Consider the following 20,000-nt stretch of genomic DNA (forward strand, 5'->3'; position numbering starts at 1 on the left):
GATGACACTAGAGATCTAAAGATCTAAGTACCCAATGTGCAAAAAACCAAAAAACCAGTAGATGTATACAATGTGCATAGATGTGGGCAATGTGCAAATTTACAGTATAGACAGATGATAAATAGCAGCAAGCAATATATACACTATAAACAAGGAATATAGAAAAAATAGAAATATGAAGAGTTTAAACAGCAGAGAAAAAATAACCTAAATGATGACATCACATGGCGGCTGTGTCCTCTGGATGTTTTTAAAAACGTACTAAAGCGGGGCGCCCAGGTAGCTCACCTGGTGGAGCCCGTCCCACCTGTTCAGGCCTCATCGCAGCGTCCTGTCTCTCTCTACTGCCACTGTCAAATAAAGCAGAACTGACAAAAAAAAAATTAACACTGGTTGGTGTGAAATGCATTGTGGGATACTGAGCAGTCACCTCAGTGTGAACAGCAGGCAGCTGGCGGCGTCGGCAGGATGGAGTCCAGACTGAGTGTGTAGGAGGAGAGTCCCAACACAGGCCTGCAGCTTTCAGCCTGTTGGTCCTTCTGCTCTGATCTCTAAATGTCTGTCTGGGCCTGAAGAAGCTCCTCCTCCTCCTCCTCCTCCTCCTCCTCCTCCTCTTCCTCCCCTCGCCTCCTCAGCTTCACTCAGAGTGTCTCTGAAACGCCTCGTTCTGCAGAGAAACTGATCCACAAGTCACATCAGTCACACGAGAGCCTCATACATTAGCGGCGTCAGAAAAAATTCATTCAGAGCAGCGCCACCTAGTGGCCGAAAGTCTGCAGCTTCACTGTATTTTCACGTTGAGAATAATCCCAGTTAATCCAGCAGGAGTCCAGAGAATCACATGATCCCTGGTTTCCATCCAGAAACCCACTGTTGTCGTGTCCAGATTGAAAGGAAGGCTAAAAGAAGGGCCGTAAGAGTTTGTGCTCCTGACTCCCTCTAGTGGTGCTAAATCAGTGCAGCTGTAAGGGACTTTTGAAGAGTCTGGGTTTTATTGGATCCTGAACAAAGTGATCACCTTCAGGGAGAAACGCACAGAATGTGTGAATAACTTAAAAATTGACATTTGTGTGTAGAACAAACACAACAGAAGCATCAGGTTGACAGTGTCTTCTGATCCAAAGTCACATTTAAGGTTGTTAGGCTGATTAAAGCTTGGGATACTTCCTGTGTTGCTAAGCAACAAGAGCAGAGGATGAGTGTGTCTGGAAGTCACCAAAACAGTCCTCCCATTATGATCCATGAGGTCGTCTCGACAGGAAGTGAGCGTTGTGAGCAACAACACACAGGCAACAGCGCCGACACCCGGCGGTGTTACTGCGTGCTGTTGCTAGGCAACACAGTTTGAAAACAACTGGCAGCAGGATGAGCAGTTTTATTCTGAAGGTATCTCTGTGTGTGTGTGTGTGTGTGTGTGTGTGTGTGTGTGTGTGGGCAGGGACTCGAACCCGCGGATCGGGGACATCCTGCAGAAGCTGGCTCCCTTCCTGAAGATGTACGGAGAGTACGTGAAGAACTTCGACAGAGCCATGGAGCTGCTGACCGTCTGGATGGAACGCTCCGCCCCCTTCAAGAGCATCATCCAGGAGACCCAGGTACCTGTCTGTCTGCCTGCCTGCCTGACTGTCTGTCTGTCTGTCTGCTTATCTGCCTGCCTGTCTGTCTGTCTGCCTGCCTGTCTGTCTTTCTCACTGCCTGTCTGTCTGTCTGACCGCTTGTCTGTCTGTATGACCACCTGCCTGTCTGCTTGTCTGTCTGCCTGTCTGTCTGACCACCTGCCTGTCTGCTTGTCTGTCTGTCTGTCTGTCTGTATGACCACCTGTCTGCCTGTCTGTCTGACCACCTGCCTGTCTGTCTGTCTGTCTGACCACCTGTCTGTCTGCTTGTCTGTCTGTCTGTCTGTATGACCACCTGTCTGCCTGTCTGTCTGACCACCTGTCTGTCTGTCTGACCACCTGTCTGTCTGCTTGTCTGTCTGTCTGTCTGTATGACCACCTGTCTGCCTGTCTGTCTGACCACCTGTCTGTCTGTCTGTCTGTCTGACCACCTGCCTGTCTGCTTGTCTGTCTGTCTGTCTGTCTGTCTGACCACCTGCCTGCCTGTCTGCCTGACTGCCTGTCTGTCTGACCACCTGTCTGCCTGTCTGCCTGTCTGTCTGACCACCTGTCTGCCTGTCTGTCTGAACACCTGTCCGCCTGTCTGTGTTGCTGGCTGGTTGTTGCTGGCTGGTTGTTTCTGACTGGTTGTTGCTGGCTGGTTGTTGCTGGCTGGTTGTTGCCGGCTGGTTGTTGCCGGCTGGTTGTTGCTGGCTGGTTGTTTCTGACTGGTTGTTGCTGGGTGGTTGTTGCTGGCTGGTTGTTGCTGGCTGGTTGTTTCTGACTGGTTGTTGCTGGCTGGTTGTTGCAGAGGGAGGAGCGCTGTGGGAACCTGACCCTGCAGCACCACATGCTCGAGCCGGTGCAGAGGATCCCTCGCTACGAACTGCTGCTCAAAGACTACCTGCACCGCCTCCCACAGGACGCCCCGGACCACCCCGACGCCCAGAGTACACACTCACACACACACACACACACACACACACACACACACTCACACAGAGACACACACACACACACAGAGACACTCACACACACACTCACACACACACACGTCAGTATTCCGTTTCCAGTGTGTTCTAGTTGGTGGAACTTTTTTCTGTGTTTGTGTTTTACAGAGTCTCTTGAACTCATCGCCACAGCAGCTGAGCACTCCAACGCCGCCATCAGGAAGATGGTGAGTGTGTGTGTGTGTGCGGTTTACATTCACACACATTCACCACCCTAAGCTGTCAGACATAACCTATGGTTACCCCCCCTTAAGACCACAACACACACACACACACACACACACACACACACACAGAGCAGATCAAAGCTGTCATTAGCCATCAGTTAGTGGTTAGGCCTGGTGTGACTCTGCCTGCTGCCTCTAATTAACTGACTCTAATTAACCTCGTTAACTCTTCAACTGCCTGAAAACCTCATCATGGATCAGACTGAGCAGAGTGTGTGTGAGTGTGTGTGTGTGTGTGTGTGTGTGTGTGTGTGTGTGTGTGTGTGAGTGAGTGATCTGCTCATGCCTATGTCGTTTGCTGCTGCGCTCTCTAATTAAGCATCAGTGATTAAAGGAGCATTCTGCTGAAAACACATGCAGCTGATAAACAGAAACAGAACTGAGGAGTGACAGTGGGAGTAGGAGGAGCTACAGTCACGACCAATCAGATCAGTCCTGTCCATCCCCTTTAAATAACTCATGCAGAGAGACAGAGCTGTGACAGTCAGCTGTGTTTACATGACTCTAATAAGAATCAGACCAGCAGCCCAGTCAGAATAAAACCTCCTCATGTCCCCCCTCAGTCAGAGGAGGGTGGCCCGGTCAGAGGGGCTTCAGTCGGGTTCAGAGCGCCGCTGCAAACCTTTGATTATCTGTTCAATGGAAAACATTAGCGCCTAATAACCATGGCAACTGTGAAGCTGCTGGTTTCTCTCTGGTTGGAATAAATCTGTTCTTTCTGCTCTGTTTGCCCCACGTGGGGGGAACTTGTGTGACGTGAGGACTTTCTGGGAGGAGCACAAACACGGACAAAATCTGTGAAAGATTGTTGAGCGGCTCCGTGGCTGAAAGGAAACCACGAGTCGTTCACACAAGTCGTTTGAAAAGACGAATGAAGCCAGAATCCAGTGAACCATCGAGCAAATCAAAAAGCTGCTGGAGAAGTTTGAAGGCTTGAAGGTCAGGTTTCACTTTTACAGTCTGATGGACAACCTGATGGGGGCGCCACCACTGGCCAACATGGACAACATGACTCAGCCTAAATTATATTTATATTGTTTATTGTTTATTGTTTATTGTTGATCCCCATTAGTCACTGCCTCAGTAGTGACTATTCTTCCTGGGGTCAAATACGAAATACAATATAATCAAAAGATTTACAAGCAAAACCTAATAAAAAACAGAAGAAAAAATAAAAAAATGAAATAAATTAAAAACATGTAACATATACAGTTACACATATATCAAATCATATTACATCATATTATATTCATATTTAGATTAGACCCTTCCCAGCAGGTGGAACCACTTCCTGCAGGTCAGAGAAAGTTCTGATTAAATGCTTTGAGGTGTGTGAACATGTAAACACTCGTCTCTCCACATCCCTGTGTTCAGTCTCCATGGAAACAGTGAGGCTGGAATCTCTGATCAGAACGATTTCGGTCAAGTTGAAGGAATATCATCCATGTGACCAGTAGCTGCTGACACAGAACATACTGACACACATGACCTGTCTGTCTGTCTAACTGTCTGTCTGCCTGTCTGTCTGTTTGCCTGTCTGCCTGTCCAGGAGAGGATGAGGAAGCTGTTGAAGGTGTATGAGTTGTTGGGAGGAGAAGAAGACATCGTTAACCCGACTAACGAGCTCATTAAGGAGGGTCACATCCTCAAACTGTCCAATAAGAACGGCACGTCGCAGGACAGATACCTCATCCTGGTACTGCCTTCTGTTCTCTTTGGTTCTGTTCTGTTCTGTTCTGTTCCACTGTATCGTGTTCCACTGTCTGACATTGTCAGGTCTCTCTCTCTCTCTCTCTCTCTCTCTCTCCCTCTCTCTCTCTCTGTCTCTCTCTCTCTCTCAGTTTAATGACAGGTTGCTGTACTGCGTCCCAAAGTTGCGTCTGATTGGTCAGAAGTTTGGCGTGCGGGCTCGCATTGATGTGGACGGTATGGAGGTGAGTCTTGACTGGAGGATTTTGGCCAATCACAGCAGAGAACAGCGTCGGGGTTCCATGTTAAAGTTAGCAGAGAAACGCTGAGAACAAACTTCATGCAGCAGTCACACTGAGTCTGGTGCTTTCAGGCCGTAACGTTCTCTGCACTAGCAGAGAACTCCTGTGGGTCCTCTCACTTAGCGCCCCCTACCTGAAACACATGACACTGCAACAGATGTTTGCACTTCACTATAAATGTACCGCTGCACAATTGAAGAACACAGGACCAGGAATAGGACCAGGAGCATGACAAAGAAGAGAACCAGGAACAAGAACAGGACCAGGACCAAGAACATGACAAGGAACAGAACCAGAACAAGAACCAGGAACCAGGAACAAGCAAAGGACCAGGACCAGGAACATGACAAGGAACAGAACCAGGAACAAGAACAGGACCAGGACCAGGACCAGGAACATGACAAGGAACAGAACCAGAACAAGAACCAGGAACCAGGAACAAGCAAAGGACCAGGACCAGGAACATGACAAGGAACAGAACCAGGAACAAGAACAGGGCCAAGAACAGGACCAGGAACAGGGCCAGGAACCAGGAACAAGAACAGGAACAGGAACAGGAACAGGACCAGGAACAGGAACCAGGAACCAGGGACAAGAACAGGAACATACCAGGACCAGGAATCAGGAACCAGGAACAAGAGCAGGAGCAGGGACAGGACCAGTAGCATGACAAGGAACACAACCAGGAACAAGAACAGGAACAGGAACAAGGACAAGAACAAGGACAAGAACAAGAACAAGAACAGGAACAGGAACAGGAACAGGAACAGGAACAGGAACAGGAACAAGGACAAGAACAAGGACAAGAACAAGAACAAGAACAAGAACAAGGACAAGGACAAGGACAAGGACAAGGACAAGGACAAGAACAGGACCAGGACCAGGCCCAGACTGCGAGTTGCCCTCTGGGTTCCTTCAGAGTGTAGAGAATGTGACGGGCCTCGTGTTTCATATTAGTGAGGAACTGAATATAACCCATACCTGTCTCTCTCACTCTCACTCTCTCTCTCTCTCTTTCTTCCTGTCTTTCTCCCTGTCTCCCTCTCTGTCTGTCTCCCTGCCTGTCTCTCTCTCTGCCTGTCTGTCTCCTGCAGCTGAAGGAGACCAGCAGTGTTGCTGTTCCCAGAACCTTCCTGGTGTCTGGAAAACAGAGATCCCTGGAGCTGCAGGCCAGGTACACACAGATTCATTCTGATGATGATGATGATGATGATGATGATGATGATATAAACTTTTTTTGTAAAGCATTTTTCAAAAACAATGGTTTACAGATTGAACTAACAAGAAAGCAAACAAACAATAGATGAATAAGCCATATTTTTCACTTCCTGGTTTTGTCTGTAGGACTGAGGAGGAGAAAAAAGACTGGATCCAGGTACACACATACACATACACACACACATGCACACACACACACACACACACACACACACACACACACACACACACACACACGCACAGCATGTTTGATTGGCTGTGTGTGATGTTTCTGTTTGTTTTCAATGGATAATTTTCATGTGCTTTGTGTTTAGTTAATCTGTGTGTGCGTGTGCGTGTGCGTGTGCGTGTGCGTGTGCGTGTGTGTGTGTGTGTGCAGGCCATCCAGGCCACCATCCAGCGGCACGAGCAGACGGTGGAGAGCTTCAGACATCTGAACTGTTCAGCCCGGGACGACGAGAGCACCCCGCCTCACTCCCCGGTAACACACACACATAAACACACAAACTATAACTGTAACTATTAACTAACTAAATAACTGTTACTAACTAACTAACTAAATATTATTTATTAATATTATTTATTTCAGTATGATGTCTGTCTGTCTGCCTGTCTGTCTGTCTCTCAGAGCTGTGTGGAGCTGGGGAAGCGAGCTCCGACTCCGATCAGGGAGAAGGAAGTGACTCTGTGTATGAAATGTCAGGAGCCGTTCAACTCCATCACCAAGAGACGTCACCACTGTAAAGCCTGCGGACACGTACGTTTATTACCCAGTTATTACCCTGCTGTTACCCTGCAATTACCCTGCTGTTACCCTGCTGTTACCCTGCTGTTACCCTGCTGTTATCCTGCTGTTACCCTGCTATTACCCTGCTGTTACCCTGTTATTACCCTGTTATTACCCTGCTGTTACCCTGCTGTTACCCTGCTGTTACCCTGTTATTATCCTGCTGTTACCCTGCTGTTACCCTGCTGTTACCCTGTTGTTACCCTGCTGTTACCCTGCTGTTACCCTGCTGTTACCCTGTTGTTACCCTGCTGTTACCCTGTTATTACCCTGTTGTTACCCTGCTGTTACCCTGCTGTTACCCTGCTGTTACCCTGCTGTTACCCTGTTATTATCCTGCTGTTACCCTGCTGTTACCCTGCTGTTACCCTGTTATTACCCTGCTGTTACCCTGCTGTTACCCTGCTGTTACCCTGTTGTTACCCTGCTATTACCCTGCTGTTACCCTGTTATTACCCTGTTATTACCCTGCTGTTACCCTGTTATTACCCTGCTGTTACCCTGCAATTACCCTGCTGTTATCCTGCTGTTACCCTGCTGTTACCCTGCTGTTACCCTGTTATTACCCTGTTATTACCCTGCTGTTACCCTGCTGTTACCCTGCTGCTACCCTGCTGTTACCCTGTTATTATCCTGCTGTTACCCTGCTGTTACCCTGTTATTACCCTGCTGTTACCCTGCTGTTACCCTGCTGTTACCCTGTTGTTACCCTGCTATTACCCTGCTGTTACCCTGTTATTACCCTGCTGTTACCCTGTTGTTACCCTGTTGTTATCCTGCTGTTACCCTGTTATTACCCTGTTGTTACCCTGTTATTACCCTGTTGTTACCCTGCTATTACCCTGTTGTTACCCTGTTGCTACCCTGTTGTTACCCTGTTATTACCCTGTTATTACCCTGCTGTTACCCTGCTGTTACCCTGTTATTATCCTGCTGTTACCCTGCTGTTACCCTGCTGTTACCCTGTTATTACCCTGCTGTTACCCTGCTGTTGCCCTGCTGTTACCCTGTTGTTACCCTGCTGTTACCCTGTTATTACCCTGTTGTTACCCTGCTGTTACCCTGCTGTTACCCTGCTGTTACCCTGCTGTTACCCTGTTATTATCCTGCTGTTACCCTGCTGTTACCCTGCTGTTACCCTGTTATTACCCTGCTGTTACCCTGCTGTTACCCTGCTGTTACCCTGTTGTTACCCTGCTATTACCCTGCTGTTACCCTGTTATTACCCTGTTATTACCCTGCTGTTACCCTGTTATTACCCTGCTGTTACCCTGCAATTACCCTGCTGTTACCCTGCTGTTACCCTGCTGTTACCCTGCTGTTACCCTGCTGTTACCCTGCTGTTACCCTGTTATTACCCTGTTATTACCCTGCTGTTACCCTGCTGTTACCCTGCTGTTACCCTGTTATTATCCTGCTGTTACCCTGCTGTTACCCTGCTGTTACCCTGTTATTACCCTGCTGTTACCCTGCTGTTACCCTGCTGTTACCCTGTTGTTACCCTGCTATTACCCTGCTGTTACCCTGTTATTACCCTGCTGTTACCCTGTTATTACCCTGCTGTTACCCTGTTGTTACCCTGTTGTTATCCTGCTGTTACCCTGTTATTACCCTGTTGTTACCCTGTTATTACCCTGCTGTTACCCTGCTATTACCCTGTTGTTACCCTGCTGTTACCCTGCTGTTACCCTGCTGTTACCCTGTTGTTACCCTGCTGTTACCCTGTTATTACCCTGTTGTTACCCTGCTGTTACCCTGCTGTTACCCTGCTGTTACCCTGCTGTTACCCTGTTATTATCCTGCTGTTACCCTGCTGTTACCCTGCTGTTACCCTGTTATTACCCTGCTGTTACCCTGCTGTTACCCTGCTGTTACCCTGTTGTTACCCTGCTATTACCCTGCTGTTACCCTGTTATTACCCTGTTATTACCCTGCTGTTACCCTGTTATTACCCTGCTGTTACCCTGCAATTACCCTGCTGTTATCCTGCTGTTACCCTGCTGTTACCCTGCTGTTACCCTGTTATTACCCTGTTATTACCCTGCTGTTACCCTGCTGTTACCCTGCTGCTACCCTGCTGTTACCCTGTTATTATCCTGCTGTTACCCTGCTGTTACCCTGTTATTACCCTGCTGTTACCCTGCTGTTACCCTGCTGTTACCCTGTTGTTACCCTGCTATTACCCTGCTGTTACCCTGTTATTACCCTGCTGTTACCCTGTTGTTACCCTGTTGTTATCCTGCTGTTACCCTGTTATTACCCTGTTGTTACCCTGTTATTACCCTGTTGTTACCCTGCTATTACCCTGTTGTTACCCTGTTGCTACCCTGTTGTTACCCTGTTATTACCCTGTTATTACCCTGCTGTTACCCTGCTGTTACCCTGTTATTATCCTGCTGTTACCCTGCTGTTACCCTGCTGTTACCCTGTTATTACCCTGCTGTTACCCTGCTGTTGCCCTGCTGTTACCCTGTTGTTACCCTGCTGTTACCCTGTTATTACCCTGTTGTTACCCTGCTGTTACCCTGCTGTTACCCTGCTGTTACCCTGCTGTTACCCTGTTATTATCCTGCTGTTACCCTGCTGTTACCCTGCTGTTACCCTGTTATTACCCTGCTGTTACCCTGCTGTTACCCTGCTGTTACCCTGTTGTTACCCTGCTATTACCCTGCTGTTACCCTGTTATTACCCTGTTATTACCCTGCTGTTACCCTGTTATTACCCTGCTGTTACCCTGCAATTACCCTGCTGTTACCCTGCTGTTACCCTGCTGTTACCCTGCTGTTACCCTGCTATTACCCTGCTGTTACCCTGTTATTACCCTGTTATTACCCTGCTGTTACCCTGCTGTTACCCTGCTGTTACCCTGTTATTATCCTGCTGTTACCCTGCTGTTACCCTGCTGTTACCCTGTTATTACCCTGCTGTTACCCTGCTGTTACCCTGCTGTTACCCTGTTGTTACCCTGCTATTACCCTGCTGTTACCCTGTTATTACCCTGCTGTTACCCTGTTATTACCCTGCTGTTACCCTGTTGTTACCCTGTTGTTATCCTGCTGTTACCCTGTTATTACCCTGTTGTTACCCTGTTATTACCCTGCTGTTACCCTGCTATTACCCTGTTGTTACCCTGTTGTTACCCTGCTGTTACCCTGTTATTACCCTGCTATTACCCTGCTATTACCCTGCTTTTACCTTGTTGTTACCCTGCTATTACCCTGCTGTTACCCTGTTATTACCCTGTTATTACTCTGCTATTACCCTGCTTTTACCCTGCTGTTACCCTGCTGTTACCCTGTTATTACCCTGTTATTACCCTGCTGTTACCCTGCTGTTACCCTGCTATTGCCCTGCTGTTACCCTGCTGTTACCCTGTTTTTACCCTGCTATTACCCTGTTGTTACCCTGCTATTACCCTGCTGTTACCCTGTTATTACCTTGTTATTACTCTGCTGTTATCCTGCTGTTACCCTGCTGTTACCCTTCTGTTACCCTTCTGTTACCCTGTTAGGGTTAGGGTTATACATTATACGTTTATACTGCAGGTCATCGTATCCAGTAATTTGATTGGTCAAGAGCCATTCCATAGTGTTGATGCACAGTTTGACAGATATCACTGCAGTTTCCTGACTTCCTCTATGTTTCCGCTGACAAACATGTCAGATCCAACCAAGCTGACTGTTATCTCTCCTCGGATTGGTGTTTTTAACTTTAGACATTAAGTCTGATCTCTGACCAGCTCGGACAAATCTTGATGTTGTTTCCTCTGCGTCATCTCCAGGTGGTTTGTGGGAAATGTTCAGAGTTTCGTGCTCGCCTGTCGTACGACAACAACCGGACCAACCGGGTGTGTATCGACTGCTACGCCACGCTGGTGGGAGTCCTGCCCTCCCCCGCCACGCTGACCACCAGCAGCCAGAGGAGGCGCTCCATCCTGGAGGTCAGTATGACATCACAGTGATGTCACGGTGATGTCATGGTGACGTCACTGTCACTGGCAGACTGTTACCTTTCCGTATGCATGTTTGTGTGTTCTCTATATTTGTATGACAAACAGCCACCTGGCTCGTGCCAGGTGTGCCAGGTGTGCCAGGTGTGCCCGGTGTGCCCGATGTGCCAGCAGGTCATGTGGGCCCACGGCTTTCATTTATTTATTCATTAATTTTCATGTTGACTGACTGAGCAGTAAAACAGACAGGTATGTTTGATTCTGACATTGGCTCTTTGGGCTCTTTGGTCGTTGTGTTCTGATTGGCTCGTTATTCATGACTGACACTGGACTGGCCCAATCACAGCTGAGGCCCCCTCCCCCTCAATCAGTCAGTCAATCAATCAATCAATCAATCAGTCACGCCAGGGACAGATCAAACAGAAGTTAAAGTAGAGAGGAAACACAGAGAAACGAAGTCCAGCCCTGCTCACAACATTTATGAAAATCAGCTGTTAGTCTTAAACTGAATGTTTTGGATACTATGGATATTAGGATGTATTGGATTAAGATGATTATTTTACTTTTGGTGTATTTGTCAGGGACAGTGGACTTACAAAAAAAGTAAAAATATATATAAAACCAGAGGCTGATGTCCATCTGCTGTCCCAGGCCAGCTGTCAGGAGGGAACCTGAGCAGCAGAACCCGTCCCACCACTGAGGAGGCGTGTGTGTGTGTGCGTGTGTGTGTGTGTGTGTGTGTGTGTGTGTGTGTGTGTGTGTGTGTGTGTGAAATGAAGACATCTGACATTTAAATAGAGCACTATTAATTATAATAATAGTTTTTTAAAAAATATTTTTGCAATTTTCCAGGTAGTTCTTTTTGCTCATTTCTTAGCAAAAACAGGCGGGACAGCTCACAGAGGAGCTTTGCATGTTGCATGGAGTTTTATCACAGGACTGTAACAGTGATGCTGTACATCAGAGCACCATCACAAACTCTTCAGCTTGATTTCCATGACAACAAGGGAGTGGCCATCTTTGCTGCCTCTGTCCTGCGGTGCGACGGCTGATTGGCTGTTTCAGACGTGACGGAGCCGCCTGTCTGCAGCTCGTCATGATGAAGGTGGAGCTGCAGCAGCTTCAGCCTCCACACGTCACGTCCAGAGGAAACACGCTGTCCTCAACACGCCGTCCTCAACACGCCGTCCTCAACACGCCGTCCTCAACACGCCGTCCTCAACACGCCGTCCTCAACACGCCGCCTTCAACACGCCGTCCTCAACACGCCGCCTTCAACACGCCGTCCTCAACACGCCGTCCTCAACACGCCGTCCTCAACACGCCGTCTTCAACACGCCGTCCTCAACACGCCGTCCTCAACACGCCGTCTTCAACACGCCGTCCTCAACACGCCGTCCTCAACACGCCGTCCTCAACACGCCGTCCTCAACACGCCGTCCTCAACACGCCGTCTTCAACACGCCGTCCTCAACACGCCGTCTTCTACACGCCGTCTTCAACACGCCGTCCTCAACACGCCGTCCTCAACACGCCGTCCTCAACACGCCGCCTTCAACAAGCCGTCCTCAACACGCCGTCCTCAACACGCCGTCCTCAACACGCCGTCCTCAACACGCTGTCCTCAACACGCCGTCCTCAACACGCCGTCCTCAACACGCCGTCCTCAACACGCCGTCTTCAACACGCCGTCCTCAACACGCCGTCCTCAACACGCCGTCTTCAACACGCCGTCTTCAACACGCCGTCCTCAACACGCCGTCCTCAACACGCCGTCCTCAACACGCCGTCCTCAACACGCCGTCCTCAACACGCCGTCCTCAACACGCCGTCCTCAACACGCCGTCTTCAACACGCCGTCTTCAACACGCCGTCCTCAACATGCCGTCCTCAACACGCCGTCTTCAACACGCCGTCCTCAACACGCCGTCCTCAACACGCTGTGTTTGTTTCAAAGTCAAACACAGAAACAGAGTTTGGTGAAGCTGTGAGTTAAAGCTGCCTTCACCGTGACGCCGCCGCTGGATGTTCTTTTAGTGTGGAAGACAGCCAGACTGTGAGTCCCACTGAAACTGAATCTCTCTCTGTCTCTCTCTCTGTCTCTCTCTCTGTCTGTCTCTCTCTCCGTTGCCATAGAAACAGGCCTCCCTGGCTGCAGAGAACAGTGTGATTTGTAGTTTTCTTCACCACATGGAGAAGGGCGGGGGGCGGGGCTGGCAGAAGGCGTGGTTCGTCGTCCCGGAGAACGAGCCACTGGTGCTGTACATCTACGGAGCTCCGCAGGTAAACTGGGCTCAAGGTGGGGTCCGTGGACCCCCGGGGGTCCCTGAGGGGCCTCCAGGGGGTCCTCAGCAACATGTGGAAGAGTTGAAAAGCTTGTGAAGAAATCTGATCATTCTAAAATATATCATTAATCACATCATTAGAAATATAGTTTTCTTGTCATTTCAAAACAATTTTTTTTGCAGTTTTGTTTGACTAATCTTTGAATATATCATTAAATGTATCATTAGACATATAGTTTTATTGTTATATTATATTTATTTTTATTTATTTATTTATTTATTTTTTGCCAATTTTCAGGTAATTTTTTCAGGTAATTTTTGTTTTGCTCTTTCTTTTTTCATCACTGATCATCTGGTCGTTTCTGTCTGTTTCGCTTGTTAATCGTCTTTTCCCTTCATGGTTTGGAAGGAAATGAATTTGCTCAGGTCTGATTTTACTTATTTAATTTTTGTAACACAATGCAGTGATTATTTTGACACCGTGCTTTAATCTGACTGCTGTGAATCTTGCGGTCGGTGTGTTTGCTCATCATCATCCTCAGCTTCATCGTCAGGGTCCAGATCACGAGGAGGTCTGAGAGGCCCTGACAGGTGAGAGGGTGTGTCACCTGCTGATGATGTCATGTCTCCTGCAGGATGTGAAGGCGCAGCGCAGCGTGCCTCTGATTGGCTTTGAGGTTTCCCTGCCCGAGTCATGTGACCGCCTGGAGCGACGCCATGCCTTCAAGATCTCCCAGAGTCACCTGACGCTCTACTTCAGCGCCGAGGGGGAGGAGCTACAGCGGCGCTGGATGGACGTCCTATCACGTGCCGGCAGGGGGGAGGAGTTACAGGTCCACGGACCAATAGTTGAGAGCCTGGAGGAGGAGGGGGAGGAGCTCGGGGAGAACACATGATTTTATTAGAGGAGAAGTGAAGACGGAGGGCGGGGTCTTCACATGTCAATCAAATGTCAATGAATTCCTGTTGGACCGTTTAGGAAACACAAACAGCACATGCAGTAGTAGCTAGCGCACACACACTCACACACACACACACACACACACACACTCACACGTACACACACACACACACACACACAGCTCTGTGTATTTAGTGTTCAGTCTGCATGATTGGTTCCTGGCTGTTAATGTCGTGGCGGACCAGAACTCACCAGAACTCGCTGGAACAAGTCGGCCATCTCTCCCTCCTCCTCCTCCTCCTCCTCCTCCTCCTCCTCCTCCTCCTCCTTCTCGCTGCAGTTTCACTTTCACTTTCTGTTCCGTCCTGCCATGACCGTTTACAGAAACACCACCGTCATCCAATCAGATCGCTCCGTGCTGATCAGTGTTTGGTTTGGAGAGCATGAGCCTGACCCCGCAGACCGCACTGAGCTGGGAAGATATACTGAATATTGACTATTGATCTCCCTCATATTGTGCAGTATGGTCTCTCACTCTACTCACTCTCTCTCAGCTGTGTGTGTGTGTGTGTGTGTGTGTGTGTGTGTGTGTGTGTGTGTGTGTGTGTGTGTGTGTGTGTGTGTTCTGTCCCACAGAGCTAAAGGACCTGCCACTTTTAATACAAGGTCAGGAGTGATCCAAGTGAAAGATCATTTAGAGGACAGAGAGTCCCTGTGGCTCCATAGGAAACAAACAGACCCCCACAGACCCCCACAGAACCCCACAGAACCCCACAGAACCTTACAGAACCCCACAGAACCCCACAGAACCTCACAGAACCTCACAGAAGCCCAGAGGACAACAGAATCACAGAGAGACGGGAGCTTCTTTAAGCCTCTGTCATTCTTACTCTTATCAGGTCTAATCAAATCCATTTAGACGATTAATTTTTTTTTAAATATTTTTTTAATAACATACCCCTAACCCTAACCCAGTTAATTCTATATTCAGAATTGAAACCAGGAAGTTTTAATTTTAAAATGGCTCTTTATAAAATGGAGTTGTTTGTTTGATGAAGAACCCTCAGCTACTAAAGAACCACTTTCTTTAGTAGATGGTTCCTCATTTGGGAAAAAAACATTGAAAAAGGTTCTTCATTGAACCAGGAAGCATTTCCAGCCAGAACGCACCATGAACATTTATTATTATTATTATTATTATTATTGTTGTTGTTGTTTTGAGGATACTGGTGTGATATTGTCATGCTATAACAATACCGTGCATTAGTTTAATTCGTGTCCTCACAATTCAAACTGTTCCCTGTCTCTGCCACCAGGGGCCGCCAGAGAGCGAAGCTGCCCAGTTAGATTCAGACGGCAGGTAACACAGGTGTGTGTCGCTCCAAACTGAAAACACGAGGCCGCGTTAAAAATGACTCGCCACACAGAACACAGGAAATCTGGAGAAAACATCTTTATTCTTCTGTTTTTGGTTTTTTTTTGGTTTGGTTTTTTTCTTCCATCAAAACTCGGGCTTTTGCAAAACAGTGGATAAATGTGAGAACGCTCGGTGTCGTGCAGCAGGGAGAACGTCACGTGATCCTGCTGGAACCAAAACAATCAACACACGTGTTGTTCTGCACACGTCTGTCACGTTTTGGTGCGGACGGCCAGGTTTTCAAAAACACAGTGTTTTCAAATTTCTCCAGAATAGAGTGGACTTATGGGAGGTGGAAACACACTGCCTATGTGTGTGTGTGTGTGTGTGTGTGTGTGTGTGTGTGTGTGAGAGAGAGAGAGAGAGAGAGAGAGAGAGAGAGAGAGAGAGAGGGAGGTCGGCAGAGCGGGTTCACATTTCCTCTCCAGAAGACAGGAGTGTTTGACGAGCTGAGTGGATAAAGACTGCAGTTCAGTGAACTGTCCCTTTACATGCGGAGCCGGTGAAACACAGTGGCCGCCATGTTGGAGCCCAGCTGGACAGTTGCCGCCGCTCCTTTAACTGGCCTTGTTGTGGAGGAGAACTGAAAGAAAAGCTTAAAAAACTGAAGAGTTTGCGTTTGCAGATGTGCAGACGGTCGATGGAGCCGTCGCCGAGACTGAAACGACCCGGAGACGAGAGAACGAGGAGGCGTCCGTCCTCGTCTGATGCACTAAGACAACCACATGCTGAGATATTGTCTTTGTAACGAAATTACCCCTTGATATTTCCACATTTTGCCTCCGATTTCCCTTTTCTCCAGTCTAGTTTCTTCTTCCTGCCCCTAAGATCTGCCAGACAGAACTGCATTTCCCAGCAGCCTCTCTGCCCTCTGGTGGTCAGATGAGGGACTGCAGGAAGGCAGCACCGTCTGCTTCAGTTTCCATCAGCGGCCTGCAGAAACCTCGTGTCGAGAACTCCCAAACAACAACGACAACGACAACAATGTGTTCCTCACTGACACCAAACAAACAAACAAACAAACAAACAAACAAACAAACAAACACGCAGCACATTCCCACCAGGGCTTACTCCAGAAAGCAGGTTCACTGACTAACCTGGGCCCTGTCCCATGCAGCTGGATTATCATCCCCGGGGTTTCTCTTAGTTATCTGGTTTCACTCAACCAGACATCTACAATCCAGATTTTCGGTCCCATAAAGCCGGTTATCAGCTCGCTAACTGAACCCAGGCTTTTCCCTAGATCTGTGCGCGCTCACATAAAAAGGGTTAGGTTTAGGGTTACGACCAATTGCAGATAAGGAAAAATCCACCCGAGCCGTAATGCATAAATTAGTGGGATTATAATCTGACTTCCCCACCATGACGGCAGCAGTAGATGTGACTGCAGTAACATTTGTGTGTTCAGTAACTGAATGTGTCTCCCACTCAGCCGTACACTCCTGCAGAGGAACTGGCCCTCTCTCACAGTGAGGGGCGACCCTCGCTGGGCCGCTGCCCTCAGTTTGAGCTTCCTCAGAATCGTCACTTTGATTCAACTGATTCTGATATTTCATTTTATAAAGCCTCTGACGCCTCGTGTTTATTCTGCTGGTTAAAATATTATTTCACTGTCACTTAAAGACTGTAAAACATTTGGCACCAACTCTCATGTGGACTTTTCAGGGCAGCCAGCCTAAATACTAAATATGAGCAAACTAATGGAAACCTGAAGGAGCCCAGAGGCTGGCCTGGATTTTATCAGGCTTTTATTTAACCCTCTGAATTACATTCCCCTCATTTATTTTCAAAAATATTTTTGAAAAAATCATTACATCAGTCTACAAGATCAATTTTTGGTTGGACACTGTAGAGTCATGAGTAAAAAAAACAAACAAACAAACAAAAAAAAACAAGAAGAATTCCTTCTTCCTCTTCTCTTCAAACTTGAAAAAATGTGAGAGAAAAACAAACAGAATTAAAATAAGAAGTCTAAGTAAAATGTATTAATTTTATAAAAGAAGAAGAAGAAAGGGGGAAAAAAATACTTGGCCTAACTTGTGAAGCCCCAGTGTTTGGCCAGGTGACCCGTCAGCCTGCAGCATCTCTCCTGGAGACCTGATGCCCAGGACGGGCGGTGCCCCCCCGCTTTAGGCGATCCCAGCTGTGTTTAGGTCCTCGTCATGATCATTATTCTCATTCTCATGACTCCTGACAGTCCCAGGAGGCAGTCTGCTGGCTGAGAGAGACTAAACTCTGCTGTCTCCAAGAAAAAATCATTTTAGATTTGCTTTGGTGTTAAAACCGATCATCTAATATTTCATATTAGTTTCATTAGAAGCCCCTGTTATTTTGTTGAAGATCCTCTTATCTTGCACATTATCTTGCACTGATCTTAGAGCAGCTTTAACAAACTCTAACTCTGAGCTGACCCGGTCAGACCCGGTTAGAGCCGGTCAGACCCCGTCAGACCCCAGCCACCGTAGCAGCTGAGGCCAAACAACAGAGTAGCTCTGTGTTTTGCTCTGTGTTGGTCAACATTTCTCGTGGCGTTTCAGGCCGCAGGGATTCTGCAGGACATCATCAAACTCAGAGATTTTAATGTTTTAAAGAGCAGCTGAAACCCCGTGGATCTAAGCCAAACACAGGAAAACCTGGTGGATCCAGAAACCCAGATTTGAGGTCCTCCTACACATCAACAGAGACACGGGATGTCAGAAATCACATGATGTGATTTATTATATTTGTCCCACATCTGAGCGAGACGTGAGGTTTCTGCAGGACGCCACTGAGGTGACCAGCAGGCGGTGTCACAAAGCGCCAAAAAAAAAAAAACAGCACTTCCTGTTGACCTTTGACCCCAGAGGAGCCCGGCTCAGTCTGCCCACGAGCCCTGCTCCCTTGTTTTTATCATCTCCCCTCCCAGTCGTGTTTCTCTCTCCGCCTTTTGGAAAAAAGTGTTTTGATAGTGAAAACAGAGAATATTATTAATATTAATATTAATATTATTATGACTATTATATATGATGCTATGGTGAAACTGAAAAAGAGAATTCTTGTTGGATATTTCACTGTTTTTGAATCTGGGTTGTGTTTGTTGTTCAATGCAAGTTGGTACAAGAAGAAAAAAAGAGTCGAGTTTTGTAAATATAATTTATTCTCTTGCAGTCATGTGACTGGAAAGGTTAAAGGTTAACACTTAGCCACACACCACAGCCGAACATCCATGGCGGCCATGTTGGCTCCACAGTCCAGGGCGGTGGCAGTTGCTATAGTAACCAGTGATCAACACACTAGCTCTGCTTTCCACTGCCTCTCTTATCTTTGTTAGCGTGACGTTAGCATGCAAAGCAGACTGACTGAACAGCCCGACTTCCCATCATGCCTCTGGGTTTCATCTCTCTGCAACGCTGGTGAAAAGAAGTGATGACGACTGTGTTGGATGGTAAAATATTTTTGATTAATTTTTCTCCGTTTTTGTTCTTTCTGTTGCCAGAGACTCTGAGGCCGGTTCTGACCGGTTCTAGCCGGTTCTGACTGGTGTGTGTGTGAACCAGTGCGGTGGTGTTTTGTGCGTGCCAAACACACAGTCAGTATTCAGTATATAAAACTAGTGAAGCTGTGGCCAAATTTATCACATCCGCATTATGTATTTACATCTGCTGTTGTTTTTGTTTTTTTCTTTGTTTGTTTTGTACTTTGGTCTGGATACCAATACACTTTAGTTTGTAGCCATTTACAACCAGTTATAACCAGTTAGAGCCAGTTATGACCAGTTATATCCTGTGAGAGCCTGTCAGAACCAGTTACAGCCAGTTAGAACTGGCCAAACATAAGCAGTTCTGACTGGTTTTAATGAGTTAATTGTTCAAGAAAGTTATGATCAGTTATATCCAGTATAAACCTGTCATAACCAGTTATAGGCATTTATGAGCAGTTACAGCCAGGTACAACCAGTTCTAACCGGTCCTGACTGGTTCTAACCGGTCCTGGCCAGTTGCCAGTTAGTTCTGGTTCCAGTACACTGCGTCCTGCCTCGAGTTCCCATGATGCTCGGGCAGTGAAAGCGGCGTAGACAGAAGGAAACAGCATCGTGTCTCCATGACAGTTTGTATTATGGGATGTACAGTCCATTCATCAGCACACGGTCGACCTGCCTTACAGTTTACAGACGTTTAACAGACTCTGCTTGTGCCAAACCAGACGGCTCGCTCTGTCCCACCTTTCTGATCTGTGGTTTCATATTTATTTGTAATTTTTAATCCAAAGTGTTATTATTTGTTATTTTTCCTGCTGTTCTGATCCAAATATGGCTGTGTTTCCTGAATATGGTGATTGCCAGTAGAGTCTTGTGGATTTTTTAACTTTACACTCTGAAACATGACGGGGCGTTTCCAGCAGCTCTCTGCTCGTGGGGCTGAAAGCGGCTCGTTGTTTTTTAACAGAGTTCGCCATCATAGTTTTCTCAACGCTGTTTTCTCCTTGATGAACTTTCTCAGTGTTACAGGCTGTTTATGGCTGCTGTTGCCATGGAGACCGTAAAACATATATATATATATATACAAACATGACTAAATTATACATCGCCAAACCTGCATGATTAATAAAGCATATAGTATTTAGAGGTCCGATTATTCTCAG

General features: G+C 47.4%; 1 protein-coding gene across 1 annotated transcript in view; it reads left to right on the plus strand.

The window, feature by feature from the left end:
- Positions 1-14,162, plus strand: part of fgd1 (FYVE, RhoGEF and PH domain containing 1) — a 26,742-nt gene extending 12,580 nt beyond the window's left edge. The window contains exons 7-18 of the mRNA XM_030056793.1: positions 1,439-1,595; positions 2,407-2,545; positions 2,714-2,772; positions 4,382-4,528; positions 4,674-4,766; positions 5,918-5,997; positions 6,168-6,198; positions 6,421-6,559; positions 6,665-6,798; positions 10,610-10,768; positions 12,914-13,060; positions 13,698-14,162. Coding sequence (XP_029912653.1) covers positions 1,439-1,595; positions 2,407-2,545; positions 2,714-2,772; positions 4,382-4,528; positions 4,674-4,766; positions 5,918-5,997; positions 6,168-6,198; positions 6,421-6,559; positions 6,665-6,798; positions 10,610-10,768; positions 12,914-13,060; positions 13,698-13,958 — 1,546 coding nt within the window. The 3' untranslated portion in view covers positions 13,959-14,162. The remainder of the gene's footprint in view (positions 1-1,438; positions 1,596-2,406; positions 2,546-2,713; positions 2,773-4,381; positions 4,529-4,673; positions 4,767-5,917; positions 5,998-6,167; positions 6,199-6,420; positions 6,560-6,664; positions 6,799-10,609; positions 10,769-12,913; positions 13,061-13,697) is intronic.
- Positions 14,163-20,000: the final 5,838 nt, after the last annotated feature.

Source organism: Myripristis murdjan, chromosome 7 (genome assembly GCF_902150065.1).
Source record: "Myripristis murdjan chromosome 7, fMyrMur1.1, whole genome shotgun sequence".
In the NCBI taxonomy this organism is placed as follows: domain Eukaryota; kingdom Metazoa; phylum Chordata; class Actinopteri; order Holocentriformes; family Holocentridae; genus Myripristis; species Myripristis murdjan.